The following is a 24,477-nucleotide window of genomic DNA, read 5'->3' as shown; positions in this document are numbered from 1 at the left end:
TTAACTGGATTTAGTAGGTAAATGTTTCGGGCTTATTGGACGGCTCCATATCTACTGACTGTTTAATGGCATTCTAATTACCTGTTCTCCGCAAACAAACGCTTCAAAATGGCGAAGAAAAACGTTTGGAAAAGTGATAAGTGTCCATGGGATTTATGCAAAGCTAGATCTTCATCTGTATTCCGAGCCGTAAGCCGGCGTCACTCAATAGCGAGAGGAAACATTTAACATCTCTAGGTGAAAAATACAGTCAGGAGGCAAACACGTGTTAACAAGCGGAAAATACTCAATGGATCCAAGGTTAGGGGATACGTTCAGCACAGAACAAACAAACCATTGCTCTCCTACTTGCACTCTAATTGTGTGTGGCTGTAATGACAATGCCTGCTCTCCTGAGCAGTCCTATTGTTTGATAATGATGATGATGTGCTCAGTAAGAGAAAAGACGAGCTGCACCGGCATTTTGAAAAGGAGAGGAACACTAGCACGCTCCTGCTCTCCTGATCTAGTTATTTTATTTTACAGAGTACTCGTTTGCTCTTTTTTTTTCCCTAGATAGCAAACAACAGCTTTTTATAATCATTTTATTTTATATTATGTTTTTTTTTGGTTTGGTTTTTTTGGAATGAAACAGCCTTTAACTGCGCATTGATGCAATGTGCTTGAATATGTCGAGATACTATGGGCACTCTCTGATCCCTCTCCTGTCACTGGCATTTACTTATGAAACCCATTCCCATCCCCACCCACCTCTGAGCTGACCCACACCTTGCCTACCAATGACTCCCAGCCCAGCTTACTCTGTGAAAGTGAAAAACTTTTCTTTTTTCTAAATTATTTCCCATTGAAACGATTATCCTCTTTTTCATTGACCCCCTTTGTTACGCCCTTGGGCTCAAAAATGGGTTGGGTACATTGGCCTTGGTGTCTGCTGGCTGCCACCGCTTGATGAAAGCAGTGTGAACACTCGGTCACGCTGCTGTTATCAGTGCGCATTTGTGCATTCGCAGGGCATCATCTGTGTATGCACGACTGCATGGATGTGGTTATAGCAGCTTCTCATATTCTGTGTGTGTGCGGGAGTGCGTGCGTGCACGGAGTTATGTGAGAGCGTGCATGCATACATCTGTATAATGGAATCTGTGCGATGGCATGGGAGTGAATAAACCAGCGTGTGTTTGAATCAACAGGAAGCTCCTTATGTGATGTACAAGAAAAATTATATGCATCTGGAGGGGAATGACAGATATGAAGGCTACTGCGTCGATTTAGCATCTGAGATTGCCAAACATGTTGGAATTAAGTACAAACTGTCTATAGTAATGGATGGAAAGTACGGAGCCCGAGACCCTGAGACCAAGACGTGGAACGGGATGGTGGGTGAACTGGTCTATGGGGTGAGTACTGGGAGTCTCACTGATTACATGACAGTTTGCAAGGAACTTCAACATGAGAGGAGATCTCATTTTTCTGTCTTAAGGTTATCACCAACCCATAGTGAACTCATCAGCTCTCGCCCAGTGCAAAAGCCTAATGCTGGCCCAGGAAGCTCAGCTGTGAGTGAATTTGTCAAATGCAGCCTGAAGCATTGGGGAGTTGGTGATCATCTTGAGATGGAGAAAATGAAATCATTTCTCAGTGCTGTTCATTGCAATTAATGCTCTTTGCTTTAGCCTGAAAATCCTAACTCTCTTGCAGGCGATACCGAGGTAGGTGGAAGGCAAAAGAAGGAGTCCATATGGCAAACACACTGTAATCACTTTGATGAATGAAAGAGTGTATGCCTTTGAAGTGATTGTGTAATTACGCTCAATGTTTCATGTGTATGATGAATACGCCGCATTGTAAATTCACAGCTGAGAAAATCTGCTTTAGAATCAACAGCTAAATTGTGGCTTGCGGTTTGGAACAACAAGATCCATATGTGGCACGCTCCATAAACGTTGAACCTCTCACATTAGCGAAGGGTCACACCGTGTTTTACATCTGACGGCGCCCGGGGCCGTGCGACACCTCCAGCAATCCAAAATTGCCTCCCCTCCCTCCGCCCCATCCAACCCCACCGACCCGCTCACCCCTCTCCAAGGCCACAGCGGTTGAGCGGGGGCCAAATGCAAAATGCATGAGGGTTTGGCTTCCTCATCTGTTCAATTTCCTAACTATCAGCTTGAGAGATTGCCTGGTTTGATGTGCTATCGCCACCAAATTATCTTTCAAATGGGAAAAGGCCACTCCTTGCAGATGGAAGGGGAGGAGGCGGGGAGAAAAAAAATTCTTCCAATCACATCTCTGTCAAGTCTTTCCAGACCTGTAATTTTACAGCAGGTGGGCCGGGACTAATAGTTTTGTACATTTTGACCTTTTGACCAGTAAATTAATTTGATTTTAGTTGTCTTTTAAAGGTTAGGCCCGAGGCTGCTCTTTATTGCTTTGTTTCCCTCACCATTGATTGAGTGCTGCTTACGCCCGCACCCCGGATTAAATGGTTATAGCTGCTCGCAACGTTGTGTTGACAGGGCAAAGAAAACAGTCGTGTTTATCGGCTCTATTTGTGTTGCTCCTCGGCTGACCTTGTAAGAAACATTTTCTGCCTCCTGCTGATTCAGTCCAATGTTTTCTCGGTTTCGCCGCGAAAAAAAGAGAAAAAAAACAACAGCCCAGGCAGATATGAAGAATCGTCTTCTGCATATTGTCTCCTTTGAAGAGGAGCAGTTATTTAATTAATCACATACACAAGCTGCAGTAACACTGTTGAACATGATTAATTATTTTCTTCTGCCTTTACAGAGAAACCCATTGTGATTTCTAAAAAGGCAGCACCACCTCCGTGGATGTGTTTTGATAATATAATGTGATTGAAGCAGCAGAGCAAAGGAGGGGGATAAAGAGAAACAGCTTGGGAAAAAAAAAATAAGCTAATGCCAGAATAAACAGTTTGGGAAACCCGGCGTGCTGAATGCCATGTGATGAAGTGTACACAGGGAGGGCTCGCAGATTTCTCTATGCAGCAACCTGTTTACATTTCGCAAATTAAAAGTTAACAGTTCTAATTAGCGTGCGCACTTAACACTTAATTTTGCCTTGTGTTTGATTGCAAACAGTTTGTTTTGATTCATTTAGCGCTCCAAGTGTTGGCTAATATCCCAGGTCACGACAAAACACACGGCGCAAATGTGACCGTGCTTTCTCTCTTTGTGCGCGTGACTGTGCATGTGTGTCTGTGTGTTTTTCAGCCTGTCTTCCAATGTGGTGGCTCATTTATGAAAATGATATGTATAAAATGTATAATAAAATATTGTTGTTTTATATCCCCCTCAGCTCCAGCCATTCAAACATAAAGAAAAGAAATAAATAACCTCTTTCTTTATGCAGGTCATAACTAACACTTGCTGTGCATGTCCCTGTTTCCAGAGAGCAGATATAGCCATTGCACCTCTCACCATTACACTGGTGCGAGAAGAGGTGATAGACTTTTCCAAGCCATTTATGAGCTTGGGCATCTCCATTATGATAAAGAAGCCGCAAAAGTCCAAGCCTGGTGTTTTTTCCTTCCTGGACCCTCTGGCCTATGAAATCTGGATGTGTATAGTGTTTGCCTATATCGGGGTGAGCGTGGTCCTGTTCCTGGTCAGTCGGTTTAGTCCTTATGAGTGGAACCTCGAGGAACAGGATGAGACCAAAGACCCTCAGACTCCCCCCGATCCTCCCAATGACTTTGGCATCTTCAATTCTCTCTGGTTCTCGCTGGGCGCCTTCATGCAGCAGGGCTGTGACATCTCCCCCAGGTGGGTCAGCTCCAGTAGACACAAGGAGTGGACAGCAGATGAAAATAGAAAAACAAATCTGATGACTACATGAAATCTTAATTTTCTGTTCTTCTCCTTTTAGGTGTTCATTGCTTGTGCTAATTTTGCATTCGTTGCAGCTATCATATGTGCAATGTCAGTGTCAGTGAGCGCACGATAAAATATTTATCACCATAGTAGACAGATCAATACGTTCCACAGGCTGTGAAATGACTTTTGAACCCTGATTGTTTCACAAGCAAATAAAGAATTGGATTGGAGTACATTTAAACAACTTGCCTTTACTCGTTCCGTGGAAATGTGGGAGCAAATGATGCAGCACCAGGTTGCCGTTAATGATTTACATGGAAATTCTGATGACTGATACAATTAGGTACATTAAACACAACTGGCAGATCTTAGCTGGTTGATGGCCACCACATGCCACCGTGTAATTACATTCCGTGTTTCCCTGTCATCAACCCCTGTCTCGCAGGTCTCTGTCAGGGCGAATTGTTGGCGGTGTGTGGTGGTTCTTCACCCTCATCATCATCTCCTCCTACACAGCCAACCTGGCTGCCTTCTTGACAGTTGAAAGAATGGTCTCTCCTATAGAAAGTGCCGAAGATCTGGCAAAGCAGACAGAGATAGCATATGGCACTTTGGACTCAGGCTCCACTAAAGAGTTCTTTAGGGTGAGTAGTGTCAAGAAACTGCTTTATGCACGCATACACACACACACAGCACCATGCTAATCTGTCGGCTCCTTTTTCTTTCAGCTCAAATGGCAAATAATGCATTTGGTTTAAATATTTTGCATTCAGGCGTTCTGAATCATAAAAAACTGCTCTGTGCAATGTCCTTGATCAACTCCTTGCAACTTTTCCAATTTGTGCCTTTAGCGCGGCACTCTTGACCTGCACAAGATTGCTCCAAATGAGGCGTGTTGACACAGAAGCAGTTCTTGAACTCTTATGACACAAACGTGAAATTTATGCAGTACTACTGCAGTGTGCAACCTTGAGGCACGGGGCCTGTCAGCAGAAAGCGTGGTAACAACACGGAAGACTCAGAGGTGATAAAAACAGGAGGCTAATCAAAGTACCCACATCAGACTCAAACTCAGAAGGGTCAGTTCATGAAGTGTAATTAGCTAGCTGGCCATGGCAGGCAAATTGGACCTGATGAAGAAGAGCCCTGTAGGTCAAACAGAGCAGTCTGAAAGACATTTTAGAGGGAATAAGCAATATGTCCGTCGGTGTGAGAGACTAAGCAGGCAATTAGGTCATAAATTAACTAAAATCTGAAGCAAAAGTGTATTAGTCTGCGAAAGGCTACACAGCAGTTAGACAGTGCTCATATCTGAGACGATCAGGCTTCTGATGTGAAACGCAGAGATAGCTAAAGTTCATGGCCGTGGCTACACTAGCAGTCCAGTGTTGAAAAAGCATTAACGAAACAGCACTCAGCCTGTGATGACGAAAAGGCAATATGACAGTCTTTTATCTTACGCTCCCTCATTACTCATCAGCAGGAGAGAAACAATTCATGTTTCACAGCTGCAGCCTGTTGGCAGAAAGAGCACTTCATTTGTATTACCCCTGGGTTGCGTTGCTCACAACAACAAAATGCAAAGTCAAATCTGTGCAAAGAAGGGAAAGATAGAAAGATAGTTTATACACAGCTTAATGTTTAAAATCCTTGTCTTTTTAAGTCTGCAAACTCTGGGGCTGTTTAAAAAAAAAGGGTCTGCACTTGACGGTAACGTCGCACATTCTAGGAAACATGGCGCATGACTGCATCTTTTTTTAATTCTCTATACACCACCTCATAAATCTGTCATCACTTTCCCTTTCACCAGCGATGCCGCGCAGGTTTGTAAACAGTGTACTATACGCCTTTGTGACACACACATGACGGATACCAGTTACAAATTAGCTTTAGAGTCTGACGACGGAGCCACCGAAGGTCTGCTGGTAGGAACTGGCTGAGAAGTGGTCGGGAAGTCTGGAGTTTTCTTGTGTTCTGTATAATGAGCGTCCTAGATACATCCCCGAGTCTTCAAATAGGAAATGACATGTGTGAGCTGCTCTTCCAAGGGACTTTTAATTAAAGCTGCAGAAAGCTGACAAGGAAAAAAACACACTGATTAATCGGAGTTCAAGTTCTATTTCAGATCTGTTTTCAGGAAATACATTCAGGCTTAATTAGACCCATACGGCATCAACCAGCTGGAAATTTTAAATCAAGTCCAAATTTTCAAACAAGACATATGTCATCATCTCTGACACTGCTGGCCTTGAATTTTTCATGATTTCACCTGGTTTATTTTCCAGAGCTCCCCAACAAAGAAGAACAGTGCTAGAAAACACATTTATTACCTTTTTAGTACAAAGAAATACATAAAAAAAAAAAGAATATTGCTTGTGGTAATAAGCTACCAAGCTCTCTAACTCCTGTGTGGATTTTAATGTATTAATATTAGTTGAATTATCCCATTATCTACTGGAGTTCAGACATTCCTCCAAGGCTGTTTTCCTCTGTGCCTGATAAATTCACACAGCTGACAGTGTGGCAATATTGCCATCGCTGTATACACCTATGACAGAAATTTTAGAAAAGCTGCAGAGGAATTTTCAAAGAGCGGTGTCAGAGTCTGCTGATTCTGCTGCCCACAACAAGCTAGGACAGCTGGCCTGGGAGTCCGCTGACGTGCCCAGCGGAAGCCTGACTGGCTCCAGGCGCTTGGCACCGCCTCTGCCCGTTCTTGGCTCGTCTTCCCAAGACGACCCTGCTTGTTTGGGCACCCTTCTCTCCTCGGCCCTCTGTCTTCAGCCCGTCTGCTGCATTACCTTGAGACAGTGGCGGGATAGCTTCAAGCTTTGTAATGCTCTTCCTCAACACAGCAGCTGTCATGCTCTACTGCACTGCTGTGGTTTGTTTCATCATTTGAATTCCTGTCATGTATCTTTTCATGCAGCCAGTTGAATATTTGGGTTTTGGATGATTAGAAAATGATGAGTTGTACCAGCGAGGCCATGTTTATCCTCTTGATGAGGTTTTATTCCATCAGAAAGGCTTGGCTCGGTTACATTTCCAAATGTACATGGAGGCAGAAGCTGGATCATAATAACGGCCGGGATGATAAAATGAGCTGATGTGGCTGTTTAATTATGTGTAAAGACTGGGGTGAGACCATCAAAGACAACCACACTGCTGTCCCTTCATGCACCTCATTTAACAGTGTAATAATGAAAGAATGATAATTGCACAGAGAAATGAGAGTGCAGCATTGTTTTCTATTGTCCTCATAAGACTGCACATTACCCGCAAGCCTCAAGAGCGAACATCATGCATCTTACTGATCTGCAGGTGTGTTAGAGATGAGAGCAGCAGCTTGAGTGCAGTCACCAATGCATTTTACTAAGCATGAAAATCAATTTCACGTCTCAGCTACTGTGGTACAGACACGGTGGCTTCAGCAGGGTCCAACGCAATGTTTAATAAGCAGCTTTTCTTTTTTTATGCAGAGTAGACCTGCATTAGGGCACGGTAGCACGAAGAAGAGCAGTCAAGGAGATTTATGCAAGAAATTCTTAGGTTGCCCTGCAATCATATGCAGCGCATTGTAACACAACTCCCCGAGCTCTTGTCACTTTGTGTTTCAGTACAGTGCCGGGTAAAGGGGTGGCTCCTATAAAGATTAGAGGCTGTTTGCATAAAAGGGAAAGCTGACAAAAGTGTCTAGCGCAAGATAGGCATAACCTCTGAGGAAAAGCACCATCCTCTGAGGGCCCGGGCGAACTTTAGATCAGCGGCAACAGCGGGCACGAGAGCGGTTACTGGAGTCCAGCAACGAGCATCAAAGACGAGCAGTTGGTATTCAGGGTGTAGCATGTGGCACTTCAATGACAAAGTACATCCCCAGAGCCTCAACTTTCATCTCTGCATACTTGAGATACAGGTAGTCCTGGCACACAGGATATTGGAGGAAAGTGGTGATGTCTACAAACAAAATGGAAGTGAAGTAAAGTCGAATGAAATGTAGTGGCGGTGTGTTTGGAGATGGCCTTTAAGATACACAAGCAGTGGAGCGTATGTAGGGGAGGCTATAATGAAAGCAGCCGGCCACGCCGAAGGAAGAATAAAAAACAGGTTGCAGTTCGAAGGGCAGTGGACAGCATCCTGGAAACGCTGCGTAATTCCAAATCAATACAGATTAAGCGGTTATTTAGAACAGAGAGGTCAGTTTCTTTGACTTTGAACTTCAAACACGTGTTTCTCCTTGAAGAATTTAATGGCATTATTAGCAATATTGCAATAATAGAATCTTCAACTGATCGGAGAAGTGATCTTCAAAATACAGAAATGCAAACCTTCTTCACCTTTGTTTTCTCTTCCTCTGCATCACAGAAGACTTTAAAGACTGTTTTCAGGCCAATAAGCATTCTCTAGATTGCAAAGAGATACTTACAGGGTAACCTGATTAGTTTCAGTGGAAAATCTTTAGTATCTAAAGTAGTTTAAGGTGAATAGTGGGTAATGGCAGAAAAAGAAAAATCTTCTTTTAAAGTTTTAACAGAGCTTTTCTGCAACTTCTTTTGTACTCTAAAATCCAAGACTTGTGTAAATCCAAATAAGACCATGTTTTCTTTTCTTTTTAAGCAGCCATTGTTTGAAGAAAAAAAAAACAACCATATTTTGGGGGATTTTGTATTCTACGATCAATGACCACTCTCTTCACTCACCTCCTTTCACTCTCTGTGTGTTTATACACCACTCCGCATTTAATCATTAGTTATTATTAATCTCTGGCTCTCTTCCACAGCATGTCTTTCGTCCTGTCTTCCTCCCCTTCACCACCAACCAGTCACGGCAGAAGGCCAGTCATCCCTGAGCCTGGTTCTGCCGGATGTTTCTTCCTGTTAAAAGGGAGTTTTTCCTTCCCACTGATGCCAAAAGCTTGTTGATAGGGGGTTGTCTGATTGTTGGGGTTTTCATGAATCTATTATTGTAGGGTCTTTACCTTACAATATAAAGCAACTAGAGGCTACTGTTGTTGTGATTTGGTGCTGAATAAATGAAAGAGAATTGAATTGAACATTTGCTCTAACAAATTATTGTTTTCATACCAGAGTTGAAAAGCTTTTGTAAAACAAAAAGACCTTTAAGTGGGGAACTTAGTGTAATTAGTGTAACATTCATTCATTTATAATAACCTCCTAAGACTTGAACTTTTCCATGGCATGCATTTTTAATTTCTCTTTGATATTTGGGCATGTTGGGACCTGATGAATGTAAAAACAAAGATTTTTTTTTTTTTTTACCTGATTTTTGTTTCTGAGAGAAATGAGATCCACATATAAGGACATTTGTTTTAAATGTCGATAGAACAGCGGCAATATAATGTCCTCATATCTGGATATCAGGCCCTTGTAGAGCAAAATGTATTATTTTTGTCTAGACATCCCAAAATGTGATGTCCACATACGTGGACGCCAGGTCCTAGGAGGTTAAAAACACAAAACAAAAAAACTACAATAAAACTCACTTTTATCCCAATTTATATTTGAAATCTGGTTATGTCAGTTTCTATTAAGGCAACGACAGCAATACTTCCATTCAAGCATTAATGATGCCGACCAACATTTACTGGCTGGATACCCTTTTAATTAAATATCTTCTCTTATATTGCGACACAATATCTTTGCATATGAGTAATTTACTAGCAACTATAGTGTTTTAATGTTAACATCCTACTGGGAAAATGCAATCCATAAACTGTGAACCCACTGCAGTTATTGGAGACTCACAAACAGAGCCAGATGAACCAACGTTTTTCCCCTGACTGTGTTTTACTCGAGGAAAGTCCTGCTCTTTTTATTCCGCCTCTTAGGTCGGGAGGCTTAAATAACAGACTGTCTTTATGCAGGAAACTCGCAGTTTCAGACAGATTTGCAGGAAAACCACCTACACAGATGATGTAACAATGTCGCCTAGGTAGGCAGATAGGTAAGTAGGAAGGAGAGTAGGCTGAGACTCACTATTTAGGTACTTTGTTATGAAGATAGCAACACTGTGCTTGATCTTAGTAATTTAAAAGACATCTAGAGAAGGAGGGTTGTGACATTTGCATGATAGCGAACACAGAGTCATGCGACACAGGCATCACAGCCATTCCCTGTCAAATCGTGGGAATCTCATTTAGGACACAGCAGTATATTCTAACAGGGCCATTATATAGTGTAAAGGAGTGGCAAGTGTATAAATCTGTATTTATGGCCGTATTTAACTGCTCAACAAATTGTCTGTTCATTGATTATGGACTTTTACAGTCATTATTCCCTAATTGAATTTTAAATGACCACCATAGATGGGAATGTGAATGATTACATTGTAAGGGAGTAGGCTCTTAGTGGCGTGTTCTTGTGGGTGTACTGTACGTGCCATTGTGTTGCCAGTATGCACATTTGTGCGCCAGCGTCCCTCCTTCCCTGCTGGGCTCTCTCACTGAGTCTTATTTTCTCTCTCTCTATCTTGTCTAAGCGTCTCAGTGGTGACTTTAGCAGAAGCAGTGAAACCAGCCTATTTAGGTTTCGGCCGCACTTGGTCCCCACTCCCCGTCCTGCTATTGATGAATTGACTTCATAAAGCACTGAGGCAGCACACTCTGTCGTCAGTAATCAATGCCCAGATCCATTCTTTTCTCTTCATTCTAGTAGGCGTCTGGAGCTTTCCCACCGCTGAACAGATGAGCCCCGTGTCTTTGGGGAAATGTCCTCCAAAAACTAGCGTCCTTTTCACGCTGTCTGACACATGCAAACTGAAGACATTGAATGTGGCTGTTGTCAAATATAGCACATCTAACTCTCCTTAGCCTCATCTGTTGTATTTGAATTAAAGCAGAGCAGCTATCGTTACAGCTTGAATTCCTCTTCATCTGAGCTCTGAACATTTATCATGCAGGCTTTTTAATTTGTATTATGCTGCTGTCTCATTTCATTCTCACCCTTTGTGAGAATGAAATGACAGATGGACTGTGACAGATGCCAGCAAACAAATTGTATATGATTACATAAAGCAAGTAAAAGCACTTTTGTTAGGTCAAGGTTAATGTTTTTGTTTATTAACAGAAATGCATCAGAGATGGATTTGCTCTAGTTACAGGGGGCTTTTTACCAATTCATGTGCCTGTGCTCTGGTCACTATGTTTGGGCGCATAAAGCCACAGGTGTCAGCACGTTAACTTAACTGTATGACAATTGTGCCCATTGTTTGTTTGTTTTTAATTAAGCATGCTAAATATATAAAATATCAAAGGTAAAACATTTTTTGTACAGCAAACTGTCATGTTCCTGTGAGGATCATGAGAGGATTGTTTTCACAGACAGGCACCAGGTTATATCAGAGGGCTTTTGCACCCATTGTCCCTGGCAGGTCCCTGAGGTCCTGTAACTGGGGCCTGCTGTTGGTGCCCTAGACTAAGCTGAAAAAAAGGAGACAGAGTTTTCTGTTCAGTGGCCACCAGACTGTGGAACTGCCTTCCCACTGATTTTAAATCAGTGGTCTCTTTTAAAAGCCAGTTAAAAACATATCTTTTTAAATCTGCTTTCTGTTAATTTCTCTTGATTTGTTTTTTTTATCAGTTGTTGGCTGTTGTGAAGCTGTCACGATCCTGGGTCTCTGACCCAGCGTTTTCAGTTTACGTTTTGAGTTTCTAGTGCTGTCTGCGTTAATCTCATTAAAATAATCTCATTAAAATAACGCTAATGCCAAAGTTAGTGCGGATTGCCCTGTGCGTGGGGCTGCACGGCTGCGTTAAGGTGGTTAGCTTGTTTGTGCGGTTAGTCTGTTAACGCGTTAGAGCCGCGCAGCCCCACGCACAAGGCGATCCGCGCTGAGCCACTAAGGGAGCCACGTTAGTGCGGTTATGACGTTAGCGTCATTTTAATGAGATTAATGCTGACGGCACTAGTTCTTAAGTTATCCCTTTAAATATGTTGAGTAATGGGATTATCATTTGGTTACCTTAAGTTTAGTTTAGTTAGGTTTCACTTTGGTCTTCTCTGTAAGTCTGTCATCTTTCTTGCCCTCTTGTCCATGTTGTCAAGTTCGCGTTGTCATGTTGTCGTGGTTCCATCTTCCATCTTCCAGGTATATTTGTATCCACGTGTCCAGGCCAAGTTTCATGTTTAAGATTTTTCCCGAATAAGGTTGTTTATTGTTTATTCTCATCTTTGTTTGCCTTAGTATTTTTCCATTAGCCATATTAAACAGCTCGCCTTTTGTCCTCCTCACATTTATACAGTCTGCTTCGGCATACTGTGACAGAAGCACTCTATGATTTTATATTTTGAAAGGTGCTTTATAAATAAAGTTTTACTTACTTACTTACAAGCTTTAATAATAGCAATGCTAATGATGCTAATAGTGCAGGGGAATAACAAAGTCTAAAAACCAGGAAACACTTGAAATATCTAGCTCGGGGCAGAGAAAGGATACACAGCTAGAGGGGATAGCTCAAAAAATGGGCAAGGGAGTACTGGAACAATATATACAAAAGGTAATCACTCCCTCTATACCCACACCCAGTCTTGTTATCTTAATTTACTAACATTATGAATTATTCATTCTTGTTACACTAATGATTTGTGGTATGAGGGGGAAAAAGGCCACAGCAAAGTACGCTATGTTGCCAAAAGTAAATATTCCACTGTCAGCTGTTAGTGGTATTATAACAAAGCAGAGGTGGCTGGATTGCTCCGTCATAGAGCAGATGCTGAGGCGCATAGTGCATCCAAACTTCATGTGGCCAAAAAAATTAGCTCAAGGACACTGTGTAGAGAGCTTCATGGAAGCTACAGCTCTACACATCCAAGCCTTACATCACCAAGCACAGTGCAAAGCACATTGTCACTGGACTCTAGAGCAGTCGAGACTTGCTCTCTGGAGTGACGAATCACGCTTCTCCATCTGGCAATCTGATGGACGAGTCTGGGTTTGGCAGTATCCAGGAGAACAGTACGACGTTTTGGACAATTTCATGTTCCCAACTTTATGGGAACAGTTTGGGGATGCCCCTTTCTGTTCCCTCATCGTGCACCAGTAGACAAAACAAGGTTTATAAAGACATGGATGAGCAAGTTTGGTGTGGAAGTACTTGACTGGCCTGCAAAGAGTTCTGCCCTCAACCTGAAAGAACACCTCTTGGGGTGAATTAGAGCAGAGACTTTAAGCCAGGCCTTCTCGTCCAACATCAGTGTCTGACCCGACTAATGCATTTCTGGACGAATAATAAAAAATTCTGATAGACACACTCTAAAACCTTTCAAGAAGCTGTTACAACTGCCCTGTAAACCCTGTAGATTAAAAATAAGATGCTTCTCCAGTCCATGTGTGTTTGAAAGCAGATTTTTGCAATATAGTGTATCTCTGGCAGATTTTGGCACATCAAATGCTACGGTCATTTTCTACGTGCAAATTTATGATTTTTTATTTTTTACTTTTTGCTCTTCCTTTTTCTGGCCTTTGCTTAAAAGAAAGTGTGTTGGCTTTTTTGTTTGTTTGTTTGTTTGTTTTTTAATGTGGGATCCAATCTTCAGCACTTGGAAAGTATGGCTCATCACTGCTTGGACCAGGATCACACCAGGATGTGTGAAATGCCTATGCCAAAATAAATCCAGCGGCATTGAATAATTTAATTGATGCTTATTATAGATAGTGCCCGACTCCTCCAGATTTTACAGGCTCACTAAGCCTGTCTGCGGGCGCCGGGAAAATGCTCATCCTTGTCACTTTGTGATGGGTTGCCTTGTTGTTCGCTTCTCTCGCTTCGTCTACAGTGCAGAGTCACAGTTGAGATATTTCATTAGCAGTGTTGTTGAAATAAATGAATGTAATAAGTTCTACAAGTTAAATTAGGACCATAAACTCAGGCTCAGCCCACTGAGGCTGAACTTTCAGGAAACAAATCCGAGGCCTGTGCAAATTTTTCAGATAGAATGATCATTACCTGCAATTTACACCCTTTCAATTGTTAAAGATCTTTTTTTGCATAACTGATTTTTCCATTCAGTGAATTTCAAGTGACGTACTTAAAGGGTACATTTTCAGAATGCTGATAAAAGGAATGGATTTTGTAAATTCTTGTACTTCATGATCTCATAAAGGTCTGTCAGCTCTATTCCCTGGAAGTATTTAAAGATATCACACATTTTCATTCCAAGATGTCTATAAATACTTCACGATGCCATTTTTTTAAATCGTACGATCACGAAGCACAAAAATATGACAAAATCCATTGCACATGTGTGATTTTTCAGATTTCTAAGCTACTCCTTTTCTCCCTCTCTTCTCTGCGCAGCGATCCAAAATAGCAGTTTACGAGAAGATGTGGTCGTACATGAAATCCGCTGAGCCCTCTGTGTTTGTTAAGACCACACCCGATGGCGTAGCCCGGGTACGAAAGTCGAAGGGCAAGTTTGCCTTTCTCCTCGAGTCCACTATGAACGAGTACATCGAGCAGCGGAAGCCGTGCGACACCATGAAAGTCGGCGGGAACCTCGACTCGAAAGGCTACGGTGTGGCGACGCCCAAAGGCTCAGCATTAAGGTGGGTGGAATAATATAACAATATCCCCTATGTTGTTATAGTATTCCACCTACCCTGATGTCCCCCTGTTGTCATTCTCTTCTCTTCCTCTCCTTCCTTTTTTTTCTTGTTAATGGACACAGAGGTAACGGTTGTATGCCTTTCATTGCACTTGGATACAAAAGTTAATTAACGATATTTAATGTTGTATTTCTAAAGAGTCGCCGTTTTATAACAGAGCATTCAAATCCAGATAATGAGGCTAAAGCTAACAATAATTTCATATTTATGTCTCTCTCACTGCTTTTCTCTCTCCTTCGATCTCTCCTTCTGTCCCGTGTGCTGTCCTACCTGACTGTTGTGTTGTCACTTTTAATTTAACAGTTCAATGGTTTTTCAATTTAGCCTTTAAAAGCTGCGCTGTCACTTGTGACGAATGTTAATTGCATGATGTTTGTTGTTGTTACTTTTCTTCTCAATGACAAGTGTCCCCATCCCGCACACTTCAGTTCTAAACTACGTAACCCTTTATGCCACCTTTTTCCAAGATTTAACACTGTCTCTACCTCATATGAGCCTTTCTTATCTCTCAATATTCCTGAAATTCTTAAACAATTTGTCCTTCCCTAGACCATTCTGATTTTAACCGATAGTTTTCTGTGCATAAGCCCCCTGCTTTGACAGTGGTAGCCTCTCTACCATTAACTACTCTCATGATGCTTAGTACGATTATTACCTTGCATTAGATTTCTCACGGACCTGTGCATTTTCTTACAAGTTATGTTTTATCGTTTCAAGAAATGCTGTTAACCTGGCAGTTTTAAAACTGAATGAGCAAGGCCTCTTGGACAAATTGAAAAACAAATGGTGGTACGACAAGGGAGAGTGCGGCAGCGGGGGAGGTGACTCCAAGGTCAGCCTCGATGTCACCACAATCGGGTACCATAGTGCAGAGTAATCGGCAAGGCTGTTGGAACAAACCAACCAGAACCAAACCAACTGTCTGCCCCCAACCAACCTGCTGCTGCCCCAAAGGCAGATTACCAAATTTACCGACAGTCTGACCAGACGGCTTAACGGCTCAGATCACACTGAGGAGCTCTTGCTTAACCAACAGAAAAATATTTATGGATGCTAAAGGTAAACTTCTACAAGACGAAGAAGAGTACAGAAGAGAGTTAGGACACGTGTTTCTGTTTGACAAAGTAGTGTTTACAGGAAAGGACAAATGTGAATGTGTCTGCCCTGCCGCTGTGAAAGGTTGAGCCTTGTTTATTCACCCTTACTCACGTGTGGGACAGATCACCCAGCCTCAAATATTAGGGCTTTATTTAGGCAGCTTTGATGATGAGTATAGCCAGTTGGTCTAATTCAAGAACAGACTTTGCCAGCGACACTGAACTGAAAAGGCTTTCATTTTAGGTGAGATGAGGTGAGATTTGCTAATCCTTTAAAATATGGCTTCGCGGTACTTCACCACACTGCTGCTTCACTTCTATGACAGTGGACGACAACTTAAAAGCCAGTTCACCTTAATAGCAAACAAATAAAAAACAGATCAACCGCTAAACGGCCGCTCAACAGAGGCCGACAAGAAAGCAAGGGGAACAGCGGCGTCTTGAGGGGACTAAGCATTGCAGGCAAACGTGAGAAGTCTAATTAAAGAGAAAGACTTTTTAATGGGAGCTCTGGTAAACCACCTGTGGTTTGGTTCCACTGCATGCAGTTCTAATTGAACACATTAATAACCCAGCTGTGACCCTTTTGACCATCAGATCTCTCCATCTTTAACATGTGGTTAAATGATGAATGACTGTCCCGTGACAGCTTAGCGTAATGCCACTTAGACCTAAGTACCATTAAGCATTGTGCTTCTCTCTCCAGATTACATATACCATAAGGCACGAGTATGATATCTTTTAAAACGCAGGTCATTTTTATGACAAACGATGCTGTCGACACACATAGGATGATATAGGTGGGCGACATGGCGACATTACAGTCAAGCTGCAAGATCCCATGAAATGCAGATTGTGTCTTTACGCTCTGTCATTTCTGTCATGATTGGCTTGGACTCCAATGAGCAGGTAAGGAGCTGCGATGCGTTTCTGTACTCACCGCAAGAGGCTTCATGAGGCACACGTGAAATAAAGCTAAACAAGGGCTTTCATTACTGAAAAGCATTGTTCAAAAGTCACATTCTTTTCCAGTGTTTTGCTAACATCATTGTGTTCTGTAGTCAATGAGCTCAGGACACCTCCCTGTGCTGTTCAGAGCTTTTGAAAGCATCTGTCTCTTGCGCTGCCATCGATCTATTATCATGCACAGGTATGTACCGTCTGTCTGTTTCCTGGCTTGTTTTGACTCTCCGGGACTCAGTGGAAAGCTCTGATTAGGTGGAAATAAAGCGGCCTGAAGCGCTGTGTTCCAAACAGTGAATCGCCTGGCCCCTGTCCTGCTCACAACTACACGCTCCAGCCGACATCAGGAGATGCACATAAGCGTGCTCGCGTGCTCGCGTGCTGCATGCGCACGCACTTAACACTGCTCTTTCTTGCCCTTAGGCGAAACACGGCGCTGCCTAGATTGAGTTTCAGACACAGAGCATGTTACAGGGTAATTGCATTGTTAATCAATGTCTCTCCAAGCCAAGACAATGGTATGGTCTTCACAGTCTGTTTCTCCAGATTGGTGATGAGGGATATATAGTGGTATAATCTTCTCTCAGTGCATTATGCATTGCAAGAGATCCCCTCGGGGGACATTGTTTCCAGGGAGTAGTCACTAATTTATCGATCCAATACATTTTCTTTGCTTCCAGTTTGCTTTTCCTTCTCACAGAGAGATTTACCTAAACCAATATAGTCATAATACAACTACAAAATGTGATCTTTATTGAGCTATGCAAAGAAATTTTTTTACCTCCTCTGAAGTAACTTACCCCAATAGACTATTATGCAAATGTATGTTGACATGCAATAGTACAATATCATGATATACCTTCTGGAGTTATCAAGCAGCAGGAAACAGCTGTGTCAAACGTCAGATTGTGCAGCTGCAGGCAAATACGAGACGAGTTAAATTCCACCGAATCTTTTTGAGCTTAGTCCTGCAGCTGCCTGCAGTTTAGTTGGGACACACTCATCTGACACTAATCTGGTGTAATTGGAAGATAAGGTTTTCTTAGCGATATGTCAGGATAGAACATGCGAGAATTAATTAGGCTTTCACTTTTGGGCACAGTTGCTTAAATGGGAAATTGGTTGTAATACCTCCAGAATTGACTGTTGTCACTGCAGTGACAGTTAGCGTTAGCCGACGCAGGATTACACTGACATTGCATATGCAAAAGTTTCTTTCAGTGCTTAGATTTTTCTGTTTGTTAAGACAACTGCTCATGTTGGAATGAACTTGTTAAATGCTGCACTGAAAGCCTCTGCGACTACTACACCCCCCCACACACAAAGAACCAGCGTGCACCAAGGCGCTTTTTGATGTTTATAGACTTGCAGATTGTACTTTGCGTACCTGCTTGTCGCCCCATGAACAGCGTCTGCCGATTACTCAAAGCGATATGGGTAGGTCCTGGCTTTAGAGTAGGGGTTTAAAGGTAATAGGTAGAATGCCTGCTCTTTGTGATGTTGAATAGCCAGGTGCCCTGCTTTATCGCTTTGTAAAGTATGTAGTAGTTTAAAAGTTGAATAACATAAAATAACATAATATAATGTTATTTATGTTATTTCCCACGTGAAGAACTCCTGTAAACCTTGCAGTATTGAAACTCAGTGAACAAGGCATCTTAGACAAGCTGAAAAACAAATGGTGGTACGATAAGGGTGAATGTGGAACCAAGGACTCTGGAAGTAAGGTCAGTCGCTGCAGGTCTTTTGTACTGATTCCAAATTGCATTTTGACGTACTGTTCATATGCAAGACAAAGACTTCTCTGACATCTATAGTATGCATTCTGTTTATTTGCTACACATAGTTTATTTCTTTTCTTCAGTTTTTCTGCCACGAGCTGTTAACACAGCTCACCGGTGGCTTTAATCTAAGGCACTGTTTCCCCAGATTCACCGTTTTTGTTTTTTTTTTGTTTTTTTTATGCTGTAGAAATGACTTTTTGACAACATAAAGACTCATTTTTGTGTGTGAAAACTGTAATGGTAATGCTGCGGGGACATTTCTAAAGTGCCTTTAAGACACACTCTTTTGATTGAATCACAGCAGTTAATAGTTGTTGATAAATGCTATTTTTTGCTCATTTTCATTCTTGACATTCATGATACTTTGACCATTATGCTGCTGCTTCTATTTACCACACTGTTAATGAAAATTTGATTTATTTGTGTTGTTACTAGTTTGCATCGAGATGTGTCTATTAGATTCTTTGGCCTCCTGTGGTGTGATGAACAAGCAAAGCCTCTTATTGTGATGATTTACACAAATTCAACTTCTCGAAGCGGAGAGAGCACCGTAGGGTGTCCTCTAAAATCATCTGGCTGCTTTCGGATGAGGTTAGAGGTTTTGTTTGCACATTACAAGAAGGTGAGGAATGTAATACACCCACTATTTAACCCTCTGAGATACAGTTAAAGCTTCAGATTACAGGTTAGAGTTGCTGGATAGCATCATGGTAACGCCATGCTCATAGGGTTAAACTGCAAATAGTAAAACTCCAATGAACAAATTTTATTGAATATGTTTGGTAAGTGAACAGCAGCAAAATGGTTTGATATATATTTTTATATAGTGTTTTTTAATTGAGCTATCATTCATCTACTATGAATTTGACTGTATTGTATGACAGTGTTGCCATTAGAGAATTGAAAGGGCAGGGATGTTCACAGCTGTCGACCTATGCGATACTGACCAGCTTCCTTATATGGTCAAGAGCAGAAGCCATTTTACATGTATGAAGCATAGCGCCAGGTTAGCTCTACATTCACCAGCAAGAGTTGGCTTCTTTCTCCTAAGTGGAGAATGGTTTGACTATATCTGAATCTCAAGTTCCTCATAAATTTGTAACATAGCAATATAATTTCAGTTGAAATTGCTTAGCAGCTCGTTACACGTTTCATTTCTGTTGCTTGTAGCTGTTAGTAACCATAAACTCCCTTTGGTAGCATCAGTAATATAGAGCATGATAATCTAGAGTATGATCATTTACCACTTAAGTCAGTTTTACTGTTGAGTCGAGGCTCAGTTGGAAGGATGCAGGCTGCCTTTTGTTCTTTTGCCTTAGCTCCACTGCAAAACTCTTAACAATGTTATTCACTTCCCCCCAGGACAAGACAAGTGCTCTCAGCCTAAGCAATGTGGCTGGTGTCTTCTATATTCTGGTCGGAGGGCTGGGGCTGGCCATGATGGTGGCACTGATAGAGTTCTGTTATAAATCACGACAAGAAACCAAACGGCTGAAAATGGCCAAGAATGCCCAGAATTTTAAGCCGGCTCCCCCGACCAACACCCAGAACTTTGCCACATACAGAGAAGGCTACAACGTATACGGAACCGAGAGCGTTAAGATCTAGAGGTACGTCGCCTCGCCTTACTGTTCCCATCGTGCACTCTGATGAATCATTTAGCTTCCTGCCATATCAGTCAGAATTAAGTCTTCCACTGTCTGTTTGGTATGTAGCTGCTGTTTGTGAAAAAGCACACTGTTGTTTATACTGTGTACCATATAGCTTTGTGTGTAGCATATCAAGCAACACGCCCGATCGTATCAACCTAGAGTATGCTGTTCTTTGTTTTGTTCTGTGACACAATTTAAAAAATGACCCTGAGAGGTTAAACATACTGCCACCTAAGAAAACATGCACAAACAGAAAAGCGCTACAAAAGGACACAAAACACAAAGAAAGGTAAATAAAAGATGATGAAAGAAGAAAAATCACAACAACAAAAGTAATAAACTGGTTCTTATACAACACTTTTTTACTCTCCTTGAGCATACAAACCACTTTATACAACCTGCCTCATTCACACAAGCACTTTCTTCTACTGCTAAGTGCTTTCTATTTAACATTCAGACACATTCACACTTTGATGGATGCATCGGAAAGCAACTTCATCTCGCAAAAGAGTACTTTGGCATGCGGACTGGGTCGAATCACCAACCTTCCAATTAGTAGATGACCTGCTCTACCTCCTGAACTACAGCCATCAAAAAACTGTGTTTTGGGGGAGACAATAAGTGACATAAACACTGCACTGAGACATGTTTAAAAGAAGTGGGTGAATCATATGTGTTGTGAGAGGGAAAAAGATGCAGGATAATGTGTGTTTTAATCGCATGATTCATATACATGTTTACCATTAGCCACTTGTAACTTCCGCAGCTGTTCCGTCACATTATTGTTTCTACAAAAACACTTTAGTTCTGTTCTGTGATGTTATTTTGGAAACTCTTGCTCCTTTTTTAAAATTTCCGTTGGGTTTTGTATGCTTTTGCAGCATTTTTCTATTTGCTTGTGTTTTCTTAAGTTACAGCGCATTTGACGTCTCAGGGCCACTGTGCTCAGCAGGTCTCAAAATGAGGTAAAAACAACATTAGATAAAGAACAACAACTATCAAACCATGTCATCATTTAACAAAAAGTTAGCTAAAATGCAAAAGCATTGTGTGAAAAGCTAAGTACGCCCATACTGCGTGCTCAGCAATTAAGATTAGCAACCAAATACTGCTAATCAAATGTACTGGATTAACTGATCAACAGCAAGTGTGAGTGTGTCTATAAAGGCAGCGGTTCTGGCAGAATTCGGGTGTGTGTTAACACAATGCCAAAGACAGAAGACATCAGCAATAATCTTAGAGAAGCAATTGTTCCTGCCCATCAGTCTGGGAAGTCTATTTCCAAACAATTTAAAGTCCATCATTCTACAGTGAAAAAGATTATTCACAAGTGGAAAACATTCAAGACAGCTGCCAATCCTCCTAGGACTGTGCCTCCCAGCAAACTCACCCCAAGGTCAGACCGTGCAATGCTTTTTTTTAAAATCTTTAAATCTTTACATTTCACTTACTTTTGTGGCTTAGTCACTCAAGAGTAAAAATCCGATTGCAGCACAGGTCTGCACCAATGAGCGCAAGTGGTCTGTGGAACGTTTCTTTGCAACATGGTTGCCAAATCATTTTATTCTGATGTAAATTCCTGTTCAACATTAATTTGCATATAGATGGCAACAGATTTGTGATTTTTGCTGATTTAATACAGTTAATTGGTGTATTATGTCAGACAGTAGCATTGAAGACAGTAGCTGACTGTATACAACTGTAGCATTACTTTGTTTCTGTTAAACTTGTTGCATAGCTTTTTAGTTTTGGGATCCATGTAAGCACTAAATTCCCCTCTGTTTTCACTACCTAATCATTTGTCCTGTAGAGGAAGGTAAGATATAGTGCAAGCTTTTCGGGAAATTTTATTTACCAAAAAAAGCTGCATACTTCATCTAGAAATATTACATGTAAGAGTGCATTGAATTTCCAAAACATGCTGTGTTTTGTGAAACCTCTTGGCTAAAAAAGAATTAAAATATATGTAGGTTCAGGTTCTGGTAACACACTTACGCTTGTCTAAATTTCAGACCTCAATGAAATTGTTCCTTATTATGGGTCTTGCAAATTTCAGCTTATTTAATACAGTATTATCTTCATTTATGACTTCATGGCCCCATTTAGAGAAAAACAGACAATAAAGCAGGATATGTATGCAGCACCCACAGTTTTCAGGCAGATGCCTCTTGCTTGGCTTCAAAAAACAAACTAAAAAAAGCAGCAATGTGCAAAGTGGCCAAAATGTGCAAAAAAGGCATTTCCAAACTAGTTTCTGACGCGACAGCAGGCATCTCTATACTCATTCTAAAGTAAAACCAAATGAAACGGGCCAAAAGGTGTTAAACTACATAGTGATAAAGGAATATGGGATGTGTGATAATTCTCCGAGTGTTTATCACTACAAGCAACCTCCACCACACTGCACAGAGCCATTGCTAACATAAATAGTCTTTTGAAGCTTTAAGAACATCTACCTTATCCTTACCAGGAATATATACCACATCACCCTGAATGATCCACAGAGTGCACTGACCTGTTTTCATGGGTTTGTTTTCTACGCATAATTCCACTGGAAAAAAAAAACCTCCACAGAAAATGTCAGTAGAGGCCAGTGAGAAGTTGCAGACTACCTCTGCAGCAGTTCTACAGAAATGCACTGAACAACGATAAGCATGCACTGATAATGACATAATTAAAAATTCATCTTGGATTTGATCAGATTGTTTGCACGTGTGCTCTCATTAGACACAAAGTGTGACTTGTCAACAGATTTTCATTGAGAACACATTTTTTCAATCAGTTCTTTATTCTGAGCGAAGGAATCCACCGGCGCTCATTTCTTTTCTTTCGTTTCGACTGTTTACACAAGAGGCTTCTGTAGTGTGTTTCTGTGTTCTTCTGACTGGTTTGAAGTGGGCAGGACTTGGTTGGAAAGAGGTGATGTCATGTGCGTCAGACAGTCAACGTCTGATCACAGTCGAGGGAGTTGTTTGCCTTTCCTTCCCACAAACCGTGTCAGCACAGTCATGATGAAATAGGTTAGGATGGAGGCAGAAAGATGTATTTGTGTTAATTTGGTTAAAGATATTTGATGTTGACGAGTGAATTGTAGAGCCTTTCAAACAAAGCTTTATATAATAAAAGATACTGCATTTCAGCCAAAAAGGAAATCCCCACATTTTATTTTGTAATAAAAAGTCATGTGTTCAACATGAGTTGTCCAGAACAAAAGTTAACTTTTTCCATTGTTTGCTTTTGTTTTTTTGTGCTGTCACAGGTTTAGGAAACATTTCCATTTTCCCTTACAACTGTGACTATATCTAAGAAAGGCACAGGATCACGAGGATTGCCAGATCCTCCTGGGCGGACACGGCACGATAATCTGCAATGACGACACGACTGGACTGGTCATGGGACGAGCCTGCGTGGTTCCCTCCTATCAGTGCCTTATGGAACTCCAATCAATGCAACTCATTGATAATATTGCTTTTTGCTTGAAACGCATACAAAACAGAGGACTGGTGCAGTAATATATCTATATCTATATATATATCTATATATATATATATATATATAGATATATATATATATATATATATATATATATATATATATATATATATATATATATATATATAGATATATATATATAGATATATATGACGTGACATGAATGAGAGAACAAAAGCCATCATTTGCAACCCTAAGCACATTTTGAAGTGCCAGAAAGACGACAAATCTCACATGACAAGTGTATAATTGGTTTCTTGTATTTAATGCGATCAGATTACTCTTCATTCTTCTGCTGCCAGATTTTCACTGATTCTGTGTGTTCAGATTATTTTATTAGATCCACACAGTGCACTGTTATACACTGGTTACAATGACATAGCTTTTATACTGCTCTAAGTCACTTCTAGTGACCATGTACTAGTTTTAAAAGATAGATTTATCTTATTAGAGTGAAATGCCATTTCAGTCCAAAACAATGACGTGTGTCGTTTGTACTCTTAACTCTGGTGCTGCTGCCACTGTCTTCTGAAAGTTTGACGGGACCCACGGAGATGAGAAGATGACCTGGTTCGGCTTTCACGCGCTACGGGACCAGGTCATAATTCACACTTCCGATACTGCCAAGAGTGTGTTTTGTATGACGAGTGTGTAAAGCAAAGTATTCATGCCTGGGGAAAGAGAAATCTGTTTGTGATTTACAGTTTGTAAAATATCAAAGGGGCACTGACTCACTAAGGTTTGTCGCTCCGAACAGTGTTTTTTCCTGAGTCATTCAAGTCTTCTGTACATCAAAGTAATACCAAACAAAAAAGGGTAATTCAATTGTAGATTAACTGCAGTCCAATTAAAGGATAACAGTAATGGCTTTTAAACTGTAGTATTTTGGATTACCTTACCATTTTCTTTAACAACTGCACATTTTACAATGAGCTGTGGTTCGCTTTTTGATTTGATTTCCTTTAATGAGCATTACAGTGTTTAGTGACTTCACTTAGTAAATGAAAATTACAAAAAAAAAAAAGAAAATTAT

At 41.1% G+C, this 24,477-nt stretch overlaps 1 protein-coding gene across 5 annotated transcripts in view; it reads left to right on the top strand.

Annotated features, from left to right (window-relative positions):
• Nucleotides 1-23,519, top strand: part of LOC146524412 (glutamate receptor 3) — a 97,031-nt gene extending 73,512 nt beyond the window's left edge. Inside the window, exons 10-16 of one of the 5 annotated variants that reach the window (XR_014875900.1) lie at nt 1,191-1,397; nt 3,412-3,785; nt 4,282-4,480; nt 14,149-14,396; nt 15,174-15,288; nt 18,129-18,243; nt 19,663-19,801. Coding sequence is in view for 3 of the 5 variants with exons in the window: in XM_085171593.1 (XP_085027719.1) it covers nt 1,191-1,397; nt 3,412-3,785; nt 4,282-4,480; nt 14,149-14,396; nt 18,129-18,243; nt 19,663-19,908 (1,389 nt within the window). In the remaining 2 variants the exon portion in view is untranslated. Of the gene's footprint in view, nt 1-1,190; nt 1,398-3,411; nt 3,786-4,281; nt 4,481-14,148; nt 14,397-15,173; nt 15,289-18,128; nt 18,892-19,662; nt 19,911-23,211 lie in introns of those variants that run through there. The other 4 variants (XM_085171593.1, XM_085171592.1, XR_014875899.1 and 1 more) reach the window with 4 other exon arrangements.
• The last annotated feature ends 958 nt before the right edge of the window (nt 23,520-24,477 follow it).

The sequence above is a fragment of the Neolamprologus multifasciatus genome, chromosome 2 (assembly GCF_963576455.1).
Source record: "Neolamprologus multifasciatus chromosome 2, fNeoMul1.2, whole genome shotgun sequence".
NCBI lineage: Eukaryota > Metazoa > Chordata > Actinopteri > Cichliformes > Cichlidae > Neolamprologus > Neolamprologus multifasciatus.
Note: the sequence above shows the minus strand (reverse complement) of the source record. Positions and strands in the feature narration are given on the sequence as shown.